The sequence below is a fragment of the Rhinolophus sinicus genome, chromosome 9 (genome assembly GCF_057876585.1).
Source record: "Rhinolophus sinicus isolate RSI-liver-muscle chromosome 9, RSI-T2T, whole genome shotgun sequence".
In the NCBI taxonomy this organism is placed as follows: Eukaryota; Metazoa; Chordata; class Mammalia; order Chiroptera; family Rhinolophidae; genus Rhinolophus; species Rhinolophus sinicus.
Genome location: NC_142509.1, coordinates 40,131,955 through 40,148,653, shown reverse-complemented (window position 1 = coordinate 40,148,653; position 16,699 = coordinate 40,131,955). Strand labels below are relative to the sequence as shown.

Genomic DNA, 16,699 nt, shown 5'->3' with positions numbered 1-16,699 from the left:
CCACTTCCTCAGGATGAAAACCAGGAACTCTTAATCTGGGAAGCACGACGCTTCCTGCCAAGTACCCGTGGGACCGTCCCCAGTGGCTGCCCGTCTCCCATCCTACCTGCTGTGAAGCTGAGCCCACCTGCTGGATGCTGGCCACCGGGGTTTGCTGCTGGACAACTTGAGGGAGTTTTGCAACCTTTGACAAAGCAAAAAAGCCAAATTTAGAATTCAAAAGAATGTACGCACAAAAAGAGATCTTTCTCCCCCTTTCCCCTTCTCAGTTCTTAATGTAAAACCAACAAACAAAAACCAGTGGCCAGATGACACAAAAGAGCAATTCTCAAAGCGTGCTGATCTGGGACCCTGAGGTCATGGTTACACAGAGGGACGATTGTTCCTTCTCTATGACGATGTGTAATTTGAAGCATGTATTTTTGGGTTCGTATTTCAGACACAATTTTTGTTTTATTAAAAACTGCTCCAGGTTTATATGCGAGTTAAATCAAGGACGGAAGGGTCTTAGCGGTTGGTTCCAGTGACGCCCAGCAGGGTGATTGCAGTGCGCCGGCCACAAGTGGACCCAACACTCAGACTCTACCTGGGAGAGCGGCCGCAGAGCCGAGGGCGACAGGCACCCGCCGGGCAGGACAGGCTGCCTTCCAGATAGCGGGTCTCTCCTAGAGCGGAGGGGTGAGGACAGAGCAGGGTGGCACACAGGCTGAGGGCACACACTGCAGGAAAGCCCCACTATGCTGAGGTCACCCGGTGGGTCCCAGGGGACAGTGACCCCTCCGTGAGTGCTGCTGAAAGGAGCAGGGCATTGAAAGGGGAAAATCAAAGTGAAGGCCCATCTTTTATCAACTGAAAAACCGATTCCAGGCAAGTTACAGAACTAAATGTGAATGACAGTTACGAGTTTTAGAAGACACAGGAAAAGAACACCATGGCTTTTGGGAAGGATTTCCTAAGCAAGACACTAAAGGAACCGTTCAGAAATGAAAAGACTGATAAATCCCAGTACATTTAAACAGAACTACTGTTCGTCCTCAGACAGCACAGTTGGTGAGATTGGCGGCCATGCACTGGGGCGACAGAGTGACACAGAACGAGGGCCGGTGCCCGGACGTGAGCCCTGGGACCCGTGACCAGGCACTTCCCCAGAGAGGACGCCTGCTGGTCAACAGATTCGCCAGGGACGCAGACAGCAGGTGCCGTGGGGGCCACTGTGGGAGCTCGGGGAATGTGCACATAGCAGTGTCCCAGGCCGCTGCCGCCAGGAGCAGCCAGCGCACCCGTTGGCAGCAGTGACGGAGAATCGATGCCCAAAGCTGGAGGAGCGTCACACACCTACAGGACGTCACCGCAGTGTGCCCTGAGCAAGCCGCAAGCCACAGACAGCAGAGGTGGCAGGACGGTCGGGGGCCAGGTGCCCGAGGTGGAGTCCAGCCCGTGCTCACCTGGATCTGAGTCTGCACCTGCTGGGTCCCGGCCAGCTTCTGTGCCTGGGAGATGGGCGTGGTGAGGAACTGCGTTTTAAGGGCGGGCTGGGTGGCATAGGTGACCTTCTGTGGCTGGCCCTGGGCAGCGATCTGCTGTGCGGTGATCTGAAGGAAGAGAGACCACCCAGGCTTACAGCCAGGCCAGGCCTGTCCCGACTGCCCCACTCCCACACGTGATCGCCCGGCGCTCCTGCAGCTGCCCTCCCTGCAAGCCCAGCCCCGTGTCACTGGCCTCCCCCCTGAAGTGCCCTCACGGCCCGGGCGGGGTTAACCTTTCCATCTTCTGCAGCACTTGGTGCCACGACCCCAATTAGAAAACACGCACCATTACTCAAACCCACTTTTAAGAATTCGGCATGTACCCAAAAATATCTCGCACAGGGAGTGACAAACCTGTAGGCACAAGCCTGGCATACTGAACTAATTTCAGTTCTCTCTGCCAGGAGAATTCTACCACCATTCAAAAGGCCGCGCACACACGTTTGGTTGGCAAAACCATGTCCGCACGTCTCAGAAGTGCTCTTTCAAAGGATCCCAACATGCAGACCAGTGCTGCATCCGAGTCCACGTCTCTCACGACAGCTAAGCCTACGCGATGCCACAGGCCCCACCTGCCAGCATCTTCATCCTGTGTCCCCAGTGCTCTGCCCACCTGGCATCTGGCTCCTGTCCCCACTCCAAAGGCCTAGAGGTGACTCTGAGGGGTGTTTCCTTCCCCAACTGCCCCCCGCAGGGGAGAAGACACATCCCAGAGGTGGGTGTCAATGTGACACCTGCCCAGCCCACGCCCCGAGTGCCGGCCTACTGAGGACAGGCTGGGACGCGAATCAGCTCAGAGGCGCCTCTCCCTCTTGAGTCAGGGGGACGTGGACAGCTGTCCTCCATGCGGGGCCCTCCGCCCAGGCACCCCCTCCTCCACCCTGGAAGCACACACGCAGGACCCAGCCCCGCCTGGCTCCTCGCCTGAATACAGGCTTAGCGGAGGCCCCGGCCTGGCTCTGTCTATACAACAGGAGTGGAAGCAGGTCACACCCTGGGAACTACAGCTGCTCCCGAGTCTTTCTGGCCCGACAGCCGTGCAATTCCACAGCCTACGCCCCTCACTGTTCCCCACTAGCCCTCAGTGAACGGGGCTCCCTGTCTCACAGCCACCCCCGCCCTTGGGGGCCTTGGCGCTGCCCCAACCGCAAGGCCGCCCTCTGCAGCCCAAGCGCACAACCACGGGGTCTCCTGTGTGTGGGTGCCAGGGCCCAACTCAGCGGAAAGGCAGGCGAGCTGGGAGCCTCTCGCAGGAAGCCAGTACCTTCTGCTGCACGGCCGCCGGGCCCGGGGCGGCCTGCGGCTGGATGGCTTTCTGCTGCTGCACCGCCTGCTGCTTCAGCTTCAGCAGCTGCTGCACGTGTACGGGCTGGGCCACGACGGTCTGTCCTGCGAACAGCGATCATGTGGGTGAGCCACGAGCGCTTGGCCCTGCATTTCCGAGTCACTGAGTGGCTCAGACTGACTGATCCCTACAGAAGCCTGAGAGGACATCGGGCAGGAGCCGTCGCTCACACACCCCTGTCCCCCGTGCTCCTGGGCCGACCAAAGTGACATTCGGGTCAGGGCCCAGAAGTTCAGAAAGGGGGTGGTGAGATGCAGGAGAGCCTCCTGAGACACTTCCGCTGGAACACACCACCACACCCCGGACGGGTGGCCAGCAAAGGAGCCGCTTCCTCTAGAAAAGGCTCGTAAGCCCTGTTCCAGGGCTGAGGGAGGGGCCGCACGCGACAGGCACCTGCGGCTTTCTGCGGCTGTCCGATAGCCACACTGATCCCAGCGACGTTCATGGGCAGGGTCGTGACGCCCGGTGAGGAGACCACGGCCGCAGGCACGGACACCACCGGAGGCTTCGCCAGCGCCACCTGAGCCGGCGGGGGCGCCTGCGTCTGCATCTGGCCTTGCGCCTGCAGCTGCGAGGTAGGGACCCGGGTCTAAATAGGGAAGAGAACGGGAGTCCAGAGAGGTTTAGGATGCCACACACGGCTGCAAACACTGCCCACAAGAGGTCAAGTGACGAGACACTGCCAAGGTGGAAAGTGGTCGGCCAGAGGCCAACAGCTCCCCGGAGGCTGACCAATGCTGCTGCACCCGTCCCTGGGGGCTCGGCAAGACCTCGGCAGAGAATCAGTCCCCTGGGGGCGTGGAGAGGCCGATCCTGTTACAGGCGTCCGTCTCTGCTGCTCCCTCATCTGCCTGTACCTTACTGCAGCCCCGTCATGCCATCGTCCCCACAGCACCTCTCGTTTCCTGGGCCTCCAGCTCAAGGTCACTGCCCGGAGCCCACCACACACTACTTGGTGTCACATGCTACCAAGCACTTTCTGAAGTTTCATTTTCAAAAAGGAAAATGGAGACCCATTTTTACATGTACAAAACCTCAGGCTACCTAACAAGATACGCGGTAAAAACCACCCAGAACCCCCACTGCTGCACACGAATGTGACAACCGGCAGTCAGAATGGGATGGATCAGACATCTCGCCATCCGAGTGGCTCAGGGCCTGCTGTGTGGGTGCTGTCCGGCTTCTCGGGGAAGGTCTTGGTCATGGGGACTCGGGGCTCCTCTCACACAAACAGGGGTGTACGCTCATTGTGCTGCTTCTCGGCGTGTACCAGAAAGGGGACCGCCGGATAAAATCCACACGTTTTATCCACTTCTAGCCCTTCTCTCGCAGACTTAAAACGGCCCCCAAATCCCAGCACGCATTGTGGGTGACTTGCGGTAGGATTTGGGCAGGTCACCCACACTGACAGCCTCAGTTCCCACACCTGCCAAGTGGAGCAACATTACAGCACCCACTCGGCCTGGTGTGGTCCCTGAGCACCACTCGGGTGGCAGGCGGAGCACCACGGCAGCGCCTGAACCGGAGCAGGACCGGTGACATGAGCTGCCACCAGGGCCAGAACGGGGGCTCCCCACGCGGGCGCCGGCACTGGCTTGCCTGCTGCGTCTCCCAGACCCTCGAGCAGCACTTGCTGGATGTACGTGCGCTTCCCCGACACCCTCTCGTCGGTACCACTCCTCCTTCAGAAGCCTCTCCGTGCCCGCAAAGCACTGGCGTTCGGGCCTCGCCTGCCTCCCCGCACCTCCTGCCGTCTCCTTCAGCCTCTCCTCCCACGTCTCTACCCCGGCAGCACTGGGACGCCCCCCACAGGCCGTACACGCCTCACCCTGCTGCCCCCACCCCACCTCATGGTCTAGCTCACTCCCACCCCCCAGCACTCACTCAACCCATAAACTCTGTAACACCTAAATTCTGGGAACATGGTGCCTTAAGTGTCCCCCACGAGCTGTATTTCATCCTCGGCAAGGAGAACTGAAGTCCCTGGGGAAGAGCTCGTCTTCTGCTTTAGCTCTAGGTCTGCCGGGCCACCTGACACACAAGTCCTGAGCGAGTAACAAGAGCTCGCTCAAGTGGAAGCAGATGCCCTGGAGGAATAAGCATCGGGAACTTACGAGCCGGGCCACCTGCAGGTTGGCCACGGTGGTGCCTGTGAGCAGGGCTCCGGGTCGCGAGGCTGTAACGGTGGTGAGCTGGGGGCTCTGCTGCTGCGGGGGCTGCGGGGCCTGCACCTGGGTGGCGGGCGGCGGGGGCCCCGGCGGGGCCTGCGGTGGGGGGGCCTGCGGGGGCAGCTGCAGCTTCTGTTTCTGCATCTTGATCAAGTGTTCCTGAAACCCAGACCAAACAGCTTCTGTCAGCACGAACTGCCCCAGCACCGTGCGTCGCGGTTCTGTGTTCCTCTTCTTTGGTGTTCCTGTAAACACCAAAGGATCCAGCGGCTCACACGCAGGGTGCAAACCGTCCTCCAGGGTCTCGCCAGCATTTTGTACATGCTCCTTTCCTAAAAATTAGCACATCACTGACTAAAACTAGAAACAGTGATTCTGACAGATTAGGAAATTCATAGCAGAACTTCTAGGCTCTTACCGCTCACAAGTCAAATCTGCAGTACCATCAAAAATTGTAACGGTCTTAAATCATGGTCCCTCTTGAGATTTTAAAATTATAAGGTGTGCATCTGCTCTCAATTATTTATGCCAACCGTCTCCAAATGAAGATTTCATTAAAAATTTCATGTCTTTAAGTCAAAACATCATGATATCAAGATAGTTCAAAAACTATTTCTAAGGAATACATTTGTTTTAAAGAAAATTTACACTGAGTTGTTCATGACTGTCAGATCTCTTTCAATATCCTGAAAATGAAACTGACTGTGAAACTGACTGAGAAGAAAGGAGAATGAAGGAACCAGGCAAATGAGTGGGTCAGTGGGCACTGGGCAGCTGAAAGGGGGTGAGCAGGGCACTGCTGGCCCAGAGGTCTCGAGTGGGAGGAGCAGCCAGGTGAGAAAAGGCAGCCTGGCCGGGAGACCAGCTCCGACGGCCTCTGCTGGGCGGGGCCTCTCCTGCGCGGCCCTGTGAACTTCCTGCAGTGATGGACGTGTTCCAGATTGGAGCTGTCCATGGACACGGGGCCACAGTCATGTGTGGCCACTGAGCCCTTGAAATGTGACTGGAGCAACTGGGGCAATGAATGTTTTATTTGGTTGCATCTCTTTTCTCTGGTGCGTGTTCCCAAGCCTCGAGGAAGCCCCAGCGAAACGCCAGCATGTCCTCCAATCCTCCAACAGGCCCGTCAGTCCCGTCTGTCCCGTCTGGAACCGGGAAGGTCAGGCCCAAGGTCAGGTACTGATTGGGGCAGGCCCAAGAGCTTGTTGGAATTCTAAATCACTGTCTTGGTTTCATCACGTTTTTCTGGTTACTTTCTAGGCCAAGTATTAGTGCTTTTCCATTGATGGCAGGAATATTGAATTTTCTTTAAAAGTGAGTGTTATTACATACGTAACAGCTCAGGTGATGCACAAACTGGCAAAACAGGAACATGAGAACTCAAATGACCGCTTCTGAGAAACGAGGCTGCAAACGGGCTGTGCCCAAAAGGCCAGCCTTCATGCCTCGTCCCCTAGGCCGAGGGCCCTTCCCAGCACCTGCTCTGGCTGGGAATGGGACCCCACGGCCTCCAGCCCTCTCTGGAGCCTGACCTGTGTGGCACGGAGCACAGGAGCACATGGAAAGACACGCCAGGAACGGGACTGAGACGTCCAGAGCCTGGAGAGCCCGTGCCCACACTTCCTGCACAGCGCCAGTGGCACATCTATGCCGAATACACCTGGAATCACGGCCGCAACAAGGCGTGGCCGAGTGCTCACCGGGGTCAGCTTGCTGACGGCTTTGATCTGCGCGGGGGCCTGGGCCTGGGCCTGGGCCTGGGCCGGGGCCTGCGTGTTCTGCTGCTGCTGCTGCTGTTGCTGCTGCTGCTGCTGCTGCTGCCGGAGGAGCTGGAAGTGTGCGGGTGTGATGGCCTTCCCGGGCAGCGGGACCCCTGCGGCTGGGGAGGCGTCCGGTCAGGCGGCACGCGGGGCGGCCCTCCGCCCTCCCCCAACCAATGGAAGCCAGTCTGGCCTCCCACAGAAACCCACGCTGTCCTTACCTTGGGACACCTGAGTGACCAAAGACCGGGTCGGGGTCTGCACTGCGGTCAGGCTGGTAGTGACCACGGCTGAGGCTGTCACGGAGGTGACTGCTCGAACACCCTGAGTTGGCGCCAGGGACACCAGGTCGGAAGTGGCCGGGGAGCCAACTGCTCGCTGCTGGGTGTGGACTACCTGGGCAGGCGCCGAGCCTCCGGAGGTCTGCAAAGGTGAGCAGAGGGCCGGTCAGGTGGCTGCACTGCTCTTCACGGCCTTTACTGTCACTGCTGGGTGAAGGAAGAGGGCAGCAACTCTGAACCCAAGGAGGTGACGACGTCCTGAAGGTGCCAGGGGAACCTTCACTTGTGAATCCAAAGCAGTGCCCTGAGCTACACGGGGTTGGTCGGCCACACGAGGGACAAGCATTTCAGACGACGACGTGCCCACGCCCATTCTGAACCTGAAATGCTGCCTTGCCGTCCTCATGCAAAGACCCGCTCAGACCCCTGGCCAACCTCTGGATACGGGGTTTCCCCGAACACGCAGTCCAGGCCCCCACCGCCCACTGCCGTCCCCGGTCAGGCCAGAAGCTACAGCTGGGAGCCTGCTGTGTGCTCAGGGCTCAGGGCGCCCCAGCTGCACCCCGCCCAGCACTCGGGACAGCCTCACTGTCGAGCAGCCCAGCGCCGACCCTCTAAGTCCCGGCTGCCCCAGTCATACAATAAACTGGAAAACGCTAGCACCCCCGAGGTCACCATGAAATGTGCCGCCCGCCCTGCGGGCCGCGGTGCAGTCAGTACATGTTCCTGGGCCTCCGCCCGTTGCTGCCCCCCCCCCACACTTCATTACTTGCCCATCTCTCCATCCCACCCCTCGGGTCCACGCTTCTTTTAATCTCCTCTTTTGCCTTCTTGCAGATTATTTTCTTCTCTTCCCAGTTTCCCTCCCACACATTGAAAGGTCCACTGTTTTGAATCTTTTGGTGGCTCATCTACGTAATTACAATACATCACAAGTACTTACCAAAGTCTATCAGTAAGTCACTTTTCCTGAATAAAGAGATTCCAGAACACTGCAGCACCGGGAGCCCGTTCCCTTCCCACTGTTACTCTGGGTATCATTTCTGTCCTTGTTAATCCCACAGCGAGTGACTGTGTTTGTGAAGTCAATAGTCACCTTGGTTCGTCCATACACTTCCTTCCTTCTCGTCCTGAGACCATCCGTCTGGGAACAGCTTCTTTCTGCCTCATAACGTCATTTAGTAAAGATCTACTGGTAACTCAGTTTCTGTTTGAAAAGGTTTTATTGGACCGTTCTTCTGGGTACATTGGAATGAGAGAGGGCAGTGGGGTTGGTGGGTCTTCTCCTGCCATTCCGTGGGCTCTGGCCTCATGACTACAAGGGAGACAAGCCCGCCTCCTCCTGCTGCTCAAGGTCTCCTCACGGTTGCATTACGGGGGTGCGGCCCCTGGAATTGGCTGGGCTTTGTGTATCCACGGGTCAGTGTCGTTCATCAGCCTGGCAACTCCGTCTGCAAACACTGTCTGTGCCTGACACTCCCTCTGGCTAGAACATCTGTAAGCACGTGGTACATCCTCCCAGCCCATCTTCCGTGGCTTTCAATCCTCTCCTGTGCTCCATCTGCCGTCTCCCCAGGCTGCATTCAGGAAAATGTCCTCTGATCTGTGTTCCAGTTCACTAATCCTCTCTTCAACGGTGTAAACTGGAATTAAGCCCAATTATCAGATTATTGTTGTTGTTGTTTTTTCTTTCAATTTGGTAACCATTTTTTTTCATTTCCAAAAGTTCTCTGTATTTTTTTTGAATAGTTTATATATAGTTTCCTGGTTTTTACGGACTGTCTCAAGCCTCTCTTAACTGTTCTGTAATCTATGCCGAATTGTTCCCGTCTCGTGTCTTTGATGATCTTCCCACTGTACTTTCTCTTGTCCTTCTGAGGCCCCTACTGACTGTCCAGAACGCCTCCACGGCTGTCTGCTACATTCCCGCCTCAGGACAGCTGGGAGGAACACTGTGGAAGCATGCCGTGGGTCTGGGTCATGTTTCTAGCCCCACGTCACCGGGGAAAGTATCTTGTCCGTAAGAGGTACTCAAACAATACATTGTGCATGAATCACTTTCTTTAAAAATACACATAGAAATAGGTCTTTTTCAAAATAAAACATCAACTACAAGCATTTGGGCTTCCTGCCCTCACAGCAATGGGGTGCTGGTCGCACCGGTGCTCCTAATGCCACAAGTCTAACCAACAGCTTCTGTTAGTTAAGGAAATGGCCGAGTCTGAAGTGGTGTATTGTAAAGTAGGAAGGAAAACGAATGAAATAATCCTCAACCACGTACTAGAAAAGGTATTTTCATGAATACTCTATTACTTAAGGGTATTTTAATTTTTAAGCCAGGTTTACTGATATATAATTTCCATATACAGTAAAAGTCACTTGTCTCAGATATACGGTTCTATGAATTTTAACAAATGCACTTGGCCACGTAGCCTCCACCACCATCCAGACTCAGAACACACTGTTTTCTGTCCCTATAGTCTTGCCATTTCCATGTTACGAAATGGATCATAGAGCAGTTCCAGCCTCTTGGTGCTCTGATCCCCTGGCAGGCCGCAGCTGAGCCCCCAAGCTGCCGCGCCCCCACAGCTGCTCCCGAGCTCTGGGCGGCAGGGGGCGGGACGAGGCAGCCGTCTCCCCTGCACACGGGTTGCTCCCTTTCTTGGTCGTGATGAAGCCACTGAACACATTCAGGTTCAGGTTTCTTGTGCAGACGTGTTTTCCTTCCCCTTGGGGAAGCCGAGGAGTGGAATGCCGGGCTGTATGGACAATGTGTGCTCACTTTGATAAGAAACAGCCCAACTGTTCTCCAAAGTGACTGCAGAGCTGTGTATGCCGTCCCGTCAGCAATGAGAATCCTGCCCGCTCCGCACCTCCAAGCGCTTGGCATCGCCAGGCCTGTGGGGCTTGAAGCCATTCCCGCGAGTGCGCAGCAGGGTATCACCGTGGCTTTCATTTGCACTTGCTTCCCTAAGGACTGGTGACGCTGAGTGTCTTCTCACACCGATTTGCTCTCTATGTATCTTCTTTGGTGAAGTAATTGCTCAATCCTTTGGTCCGTTTTTAAAAAGTTGTTTGTTTTCTTATTATTGACTAAAGAATCTTTATATAATCTGAATACCAGTCCTTTATCAAATATGTTCTGTAAATATTTTTCATTTTAAAAATATTTTTCAAAGAGCAATTCTTGATTTTAATGAAGTCTAATTTATTAATTTGTCTTTCATAATTCACAGGCTTTTCGTATCCTAAGATCTTTGCCTAAACCAAGGTGTTTTCTTCTGGGAGTGTTCCACTTTTGGGTTTTACATGTAGGTCTATGACCCACTTTGAGGGACTTTTCTATACGAGGTAAGTTACAGGTCACGCTTCCTGTTTTGCACATAGCAACCCAAGTCTGCCAGCCGCCTTTGTTGAGAAGCCTATCCTCCCTCCACGAGTCCCCACGACACGCGTAATGAAACTCCGCCGACTGTGCATGTGGATGTTTGCAGACTCCCGGTCCTACCCAGGGGCTGAGTGCCTACCTTTCTGCCAGCACCACGGTGCCTACACTACGTCTTCGTAGGAAAAACACTTTGCAAAACCCAAGAGGGACATCATTCCACTTGCCAAGGCACTGCTGACTCTGAAGCAGCACCTTCTCCTCAGGGCTCGCGTTGCCTTTGGAAATTGGGACATAAATTTAAACTCCTAAATCTCAGCTGTGTGTTTTTCTCTGTGCGGTGCAACAGCACAGACAAGCACGTGGCTGGCATAGGGTGCCACCATCTTGCGGACGCCGGTCTCCTCTGGTCAGCGCCCCGGCTCATCCTGCTTATGTGCACAGGGGTCTTGCGGCTCCACGCCCCTCTGCCCAGGTTTGCTCCCACCTGCTCCCACACCTGGCTCTAGACACCCCATAAACTGAACACTCCCTTCTACAACCTGCCTGAACCCCTCCCCTGGCGAAATCCCCCAAGAGCAACCATCTCTGCATCCTCACACGTCACCCCCTCCCCAGCATGAGGGGTACCCCATCAGTGGAGTCTGAAAGCACAATGCAGAGACACCCCCCTCCCCGAACACGTGAGCAATTAGGTGACTTTGTGAAACTAACTAGGTCAGTACTTTCTGCACCGACGGAGCAGGAGTGACTCACAGTCAAGGCTCCAGGTGCCACGGGCGAAGCGAGGCGCTTGTTGATGGACTGGAAGGTGGCGGCAGGGACGCCGGCGATGGTGTTCACGATCACGTTCCCGCTCACTGTGCCTGTGGGGAGGGGCCTGTGAGACGAGGGCGTGCGAAGCAGCCAGTCCCCACGGTGGCACCACTCACCGCTTACCTGCTGGCATGCTTGTCCCTGTAACGGACGTTTTAATGGCTCCTGCCTGCTGAGGAAAGAAAGCACTGAATTTCAGGTCCAGCTCGTCCACACGTCCACACTAACAACCTGCCCAAAGCTTCCACGGCACCAGAATCAAATGCAAACTTCTGACGACAGTGACCCTGGCCACACAGACCGACTGCAGCTCCCTGTCCCCCGCTTATCCCACACACTGTCCTGTCCCCCCCGGCCCCCTGCAGTGACTGCCCCTCAGTCACTGGGCTTGGCCATGCGGACCCTTCTGACCCCAACAGCTGTCAAGGTCACCGCCTCTGCACTTGCTGTTTTCTGTTCTGTTCTGACTGACACCTATCACTCAGGCCACAGCCCAGGGGCCAGCTCTGTAGGAAGTCCCTTCCTGATCACACACCACTGTTCCTGTTGGGGTCCTGCCTGGCTGGGCTGCCCTAGCAGGACGGCCTCCATGGGCACAGGAGGCAGCCCTCACACCAGGCAGGTCCTTGATGAGTGCGTTTTCTGAATGAATGAGGGATAAAGCTGCCCCAGCACACAAACATTCCACTGCAGCCAATGGGATTCAAACAAGGGGCGATCTGCAGGACAACTACCCCCACTGCGGCAGACGCTGGGAAATAGCAGAGCTTCCCCTTCCAGGCCCAGGCGCTCCCCCACATGTGACTCACGAGCCTGCCTTTCAGTCCTTTGCTTGTGCATTTTACCATTTTTCTCTAATGGGACTAAAGTTCACACATATATGTGAGCACAGGTGCACGTGCTTTGAGGAGGAGCAGGGAGGGGTCAGAAGGAAGTCTGCAAACTGGCAGATGGTATTTGCTCTGCAGGCTGAAGAATAGGGGGTGCTTCTTCAGTCAGGCTCACAAATCCTGTGTAACTCCAAACTTCCCCGTCACCTGCACCTCCAAATCACAGCTGAACTCACCCTGCTGCACACGCCCTGGGAAGACAGCCCCCAGGGGGACAGAGTCCCAGGGAGACAGGACCCCCCCCCCAGGACAGACCAGCAGAGAAGTGAAGACCCGCGCCCCAGAAGGGCTCTTCCCTGCCCCCCACAAGAGAGGCTGCAGCGCTGAGCGCTGAAAGCAGGGGGGCTGCTCACCAGCACAGCAGCGCTGCCCACTGTGGTGATTGCGGGTGGGGCCTTCGGCGGGGGCTGTGCAGGCTGTGCCGGGGGCTGTGCCTGGGCCGGTGGTGGCACGGTAGGAGGGGCCGGCTGCTGGCTGCCCGCCGTTGGGGGCTGGGGCAGCGGTGGCGGGGGCTGCTGGGGAGGCGGCGGCTGCGGCGGGGGCGGTGGGGGCTGTGCCACCGGCGGCTGCTGCGCCTTCTGCTGATCCGCCAGAGCCTACAGGGCAGAAGAGGGGGCGTGGGCAGGGGCAACCACCTGCTGGCAGGCCCCTCCCACCACTTGACAGGCCCCGCCCCCGAAGCAGGCCCCACCCAGGTTGCCACACCTTCTTCTCTTTGGCGATGCGCTCTGCGCGGAGAGATGCGACCTGAATAGGAGGCAGGGGTTTGTCGTAGTTGATTCCACTGTGGACAAAAGCAGAAGTTAAAAATAGAGCGGCAAGTTCTGAAGTAGACACATTCTAGGCACCCAAAGCCCTCACTTCCCAAGCTGCCGGGTACTGGAGGCAGCTCCAACCCAGCCCGAAGGCCGGGGCATGGAGACAGCCAGCCCGTGGGAAGGCTGCCTTGGAGGCCCACGCTCATGTCTCGGTTCCCCCAGGCCCGAGTCCATGAGGACCCCGCAGCAGCATGAACACCCCAGCCCCCACGCACTGGGCTCCAGGCAGAGCCTGAGCAGCAAACTCCCTCCAGGTCGCCCACCTCACAGAACCTGCTCCTGGGGGCTCCCGTACAATCACCCACACTGTCCTCTACCGGCCTCCACCATTCCTGTCAGATGGGCTGGCTCAGCTGAAAGCCCTGTGCTGTCCTTGCCGCTCTCAGGCCTCCCACCAGCACAGCCAGGCCCCTGCCGCACCTGCTGGTGCCTCTGGCGCAGCCTTCTCACCCATTCTCTGCCCTCACCCACATCCGTCTACACAGCCCCCGTGTGGGTCCTACCCATCGCCCTGCGGACTTCATATGAGTGCCTGGGACTCTCCCTCAGCCTGTGTCCCTTCATGACTCAGTGGTAAAGCCCCAGCCACACGCTCCCCGATTCCCCCGCCAGCCTGCTAGGCGCTGGGGGCAAAATCCAGCCGTGGCCCAGCCTCCGGGTCTCCTGCTCCACAGGGAGACCCCCTCCCCTGCCCTGGGCACAAGGCCCGGCTCCCCGTTGTCACAGCAGGCCGCCCCTGGGTGTCACCTGTGACTCCGGCAGCACACCTGGCCTGCGGGCCTGCCCCTGCCGCCTGTCCTGGGCTCTGCTCCCACCTCCTCGTCCTGCCCCCCAGCATCCACACATGATTCTTCTCTGCCCCAAACCAAACGCACAAAAACACAGCCAAGCCCGAGGGTTCCGCTGGGTCTACATTCACCCCAAACCCTCTGCAACTCACTGCAATCGTGCTTCGCCCCAGCCCTCTCCCGAGACCCCGGCCACCTCCTCGCTGGTGCCCCCAGATTGGTGGTGTCACCTCAGGGAACTCCCTCCTCCCTGCTCTGCTGACCTGACTCCCCTGCCCCCTCGGCTATACACACATAGGTACACAGACTGGCCTGATGTGGCTCTGGCCTCACCTGGAGGACAGAGGTCGCAACAGGAATATCCAGACTTTCCCAATCAGCCACCTGCTGCTGGCCAGGCTCCTTCGCAGAAGACCCCCTGCCCTGGCTCTGCCAGGCTGTCTATTCACAGGCAGGATGTGCCCTGAGCATCTGTAGCGATCACTCAGCATTTGCCTCGCAGGAGACACAAAGGGGGACAGACTGCTCCTGTCCCGTTCACTGCTGAGTCCCCAGGCCCGGCATGGTGAATGAAGTCATCCGTTAATTTCATCACCGAGTGTGTATCGAATGCATACTCTACGCCTCTAGCCTCCAGAATTCCTACATCCACGGAGTTCAGACAGACGCTAACCCGGTCAAGTCAAAACGCGACCATGACTCGCACTATGAAGAAAAACACTGCAGCCGGGGTCGGGGTGGGGGCACTTTTCAACAAGGTGAAGAAGGTGACGTGTGAGCGAGGGCCTTAGGGAGGGGGGCAGCTATGCAGACATCGGGGAGGTACAGCCAAAGGTGGAGCGGACAGGGGGCCTCAGCAGAGCCGTGCCCAGCCTGGGGCTGCCCGAGAGCTGGGCACAGAGGCTGGCAGAAAGCAGGCCGTCAGGTGGGGCCTGTACAACCTCACTTGGGCCATGACGGAGGCTTGAACCAGAGGCGGCAACTGGGTTTCATCTGAACACGTATTCCCCCATTTTAACGTAAAATATCAAACACACAGGAAGTTGCTGGGACCCCAGAGCAGGCGCTTTGTCCCCCGCACCCAGACTCCCCAATTCATTCTATCGGCTGCATTTGCTCCCTGACACCCTCACCTCTCCCCCATGCATCTTTTTTTCCTTTGATGAATTTCAAAGCAAGTACACTCAGCCCCAAACTGGATGTATTTTATGAAAGAGCCAACACAATGCCTGTCAGATTAGAGGCGGACGTGAGGAGGAAGGAGGAGGCCCTCCTGCCCTGTCGCTGGTCACGGGTCCTCTGCCAGGCTCAGGCAGGGACGACACCCTCCTAGTGTGAACAAGGGCACCTGCCCGGCCCCCTCCGATGTCACAATGCACCGTTTGCACAAATATTCACTAAACTTACTGGGTTTAAGAGGACACAGAAACGTGACCACTTCAAAAAGTGAAAAGCATGTCACAAACACAGACGTACCTTTCTGCCAACACCGAGGCGTGCTTGGGGTTTTTCTGGAAAGGGTTCATGCCAAGCCTGCAGCACAGGAGACAAAAGTTACCAACGGGAGGGAAAAGGGATGAGGGACAGTGAGGCAGTGCCGCCCGGCCACCGCGCAGGGAGGCCCCGGAGCCTACAGAGGCTTGATGGGGGGGCTCCTCTTGCCGGCCGTCATCTTCATCAGGTCAAAGTGGCTCGTGTACAGCTGGGTGTGTGTCGCGTTCTCGTCCTGGGCGTACATCTGGCCCGTGCGCAGAGGACGGTTGTTCTTACTCTGAAACAGAATGGACGCAGCACGGCGTCACACGGTGACCCTGAGAAAGGGCGTCACTGATCCGGAGGCCCCACGTTAAGCCCTGTCATTAGACCCAGGCCCCTCCTTCCCGACACGGCGGCCGGCGCGTGCCCGGTGCGGATGCCGCCCCTCAGTTTGTGTGGGGCCTTCGTGCACGTCGTCCGAGGGAGCCTCCCAGCTCCCCAGGGATGGGGAGCCCCACCTTCAGCTGGGGGAGGACAGTCGGCCAAGCGCTTGAGGCCCCAGAAGGAACGCAGAGCCCACACCTTCACTGGCAACCTGCCCTTCCCTGCGGCCCCTGCCCAGAGTGGACAGTGGAGAGGACTGGCGTCTGAGGCTGCTCTTAGGGTTCAGCACTGCTGTGCCCGGTACTCTTGCCAGAGGCGGCCACGTGTGCAGTGAGGGGACCCCGCCGTGGCTCGCCTGGGTGTGAAGTACGCCCCTCGACCGCCTGGAGCCAGCAGGGCCTCACGTGCACCTGTCCCGCCAGCACACCCCTCTGACCACTGCCACCATCACAGGCTCCAATGGGGCATGAGCAGGACATCCGCACGCGCGGTGGCCTCTACAGCAAAGACACAAGTCACCTAGAGGAAGGCAGGCACCGAGCACTGTGATGGCAGCCAAGCAGAGGAGTTCTGAGTCTCGGTGCCTTCCTCTCAGAGGTGCTTAAACGCGCACAGTCTTGCAGCTCACTCAGCGTCCCACACCTGGCAGACGCTCCCAGCCTCGCCTTCCATCGGCTTCATCCACCACCGACAAGACAAAATCTTACCCTCACGTTTTTCTGCATTAAAGTTACAGCTACTGTTAAAAATACTCCCAAAACGTAACTGACCTAACGTGAGACCTCAGAAGGCTTTCTGGTGAAACCCCACAAATGGTGGTGTTGGAGCTTGCTTTCTGTTTCTAAACAAGAAAACCCCAAATACCTTATTTTGAGAGAGCTGTTTTAGAAACATACACCTGAGAGGATTTGAAAGCTGGTTACAGAAACCATTAACAGAAGCAAACGTGGTCGCAGCACCAGGCGCCGCCCACCTCAGCACATGCAGACACGTGACCGCCCCTCCCATCCTGATGGGACACTGTCACTGGAAGTGAGGACCACCATGCCAGTGGGCGGGCGA

At 57.4% G+C, this 16,699-nt stretch overlaps 1 protein-coding gene across 10 annotated transcripts in view; it reads right to left on the bottom strand.

The window, feature by feature from the left end:
• The window catches only part of EP400 (E1A binding protein p400), an 88,139-nt gene that overhangs the window by 3,493 nt on the left and 67,947 nt on the right, over positions 1-16,699 (bottom strand). For 6 of the 10 annotated variants that reach the window (XM_088801097.1, XM_074321448.2, XM_074321455.2 and 3 more), the window contains 13 exons: positions 15,412-15,548; positions 15,254-15,310; positions 12,877-12,955; positions 12,525-12,767; positions 11,405-11,453; positions 11,222-11,331; positions 7,021-7,222; positions 6,740-6,918; positions 4,986-5,198; positions 3,265-3,460; positions 2,791-2,915; positions 1,446-1,592; positions 107-184 (listed from right to left, as the gene is read on the bottom strand). In XM_088801097.1, the coding sequence (XP_088657223.1) occupies positions 107-184; positions 1,446-1,592; positions 2,791-2,915; positions 3,265-3,460; positions 4,986-5,198; positions 6,740-6,918; positions 7,021-7,222; positions 11,222-11,331; positions 11,405-11,453; positions 12,525-12,767; positions 12,877-12,955; positions 15,254-15,310; positions 15,412-15,548 (1,815 nt within the window). The remainder of the gene's footprint in view (positions 1-106; positions 185-1,445; positions 1,593-2,790; positions 2,916-3,264; positions 3,461-4,985; positions 5,199-6,739; positions 6,919-7,020; positions 7,223-11,221; positions 11,332-11,404; positions 11,454-12,524; positions 12,768-12,876; positions 12,956-15,253; positions 15,311-15,411; positions 15,549-16,699) is intronic. The other 4 variants (XM_074321450.2, XM_074321456.2, XM_074321454.2 and 1 more) reach the window with 2 other exon arrangements.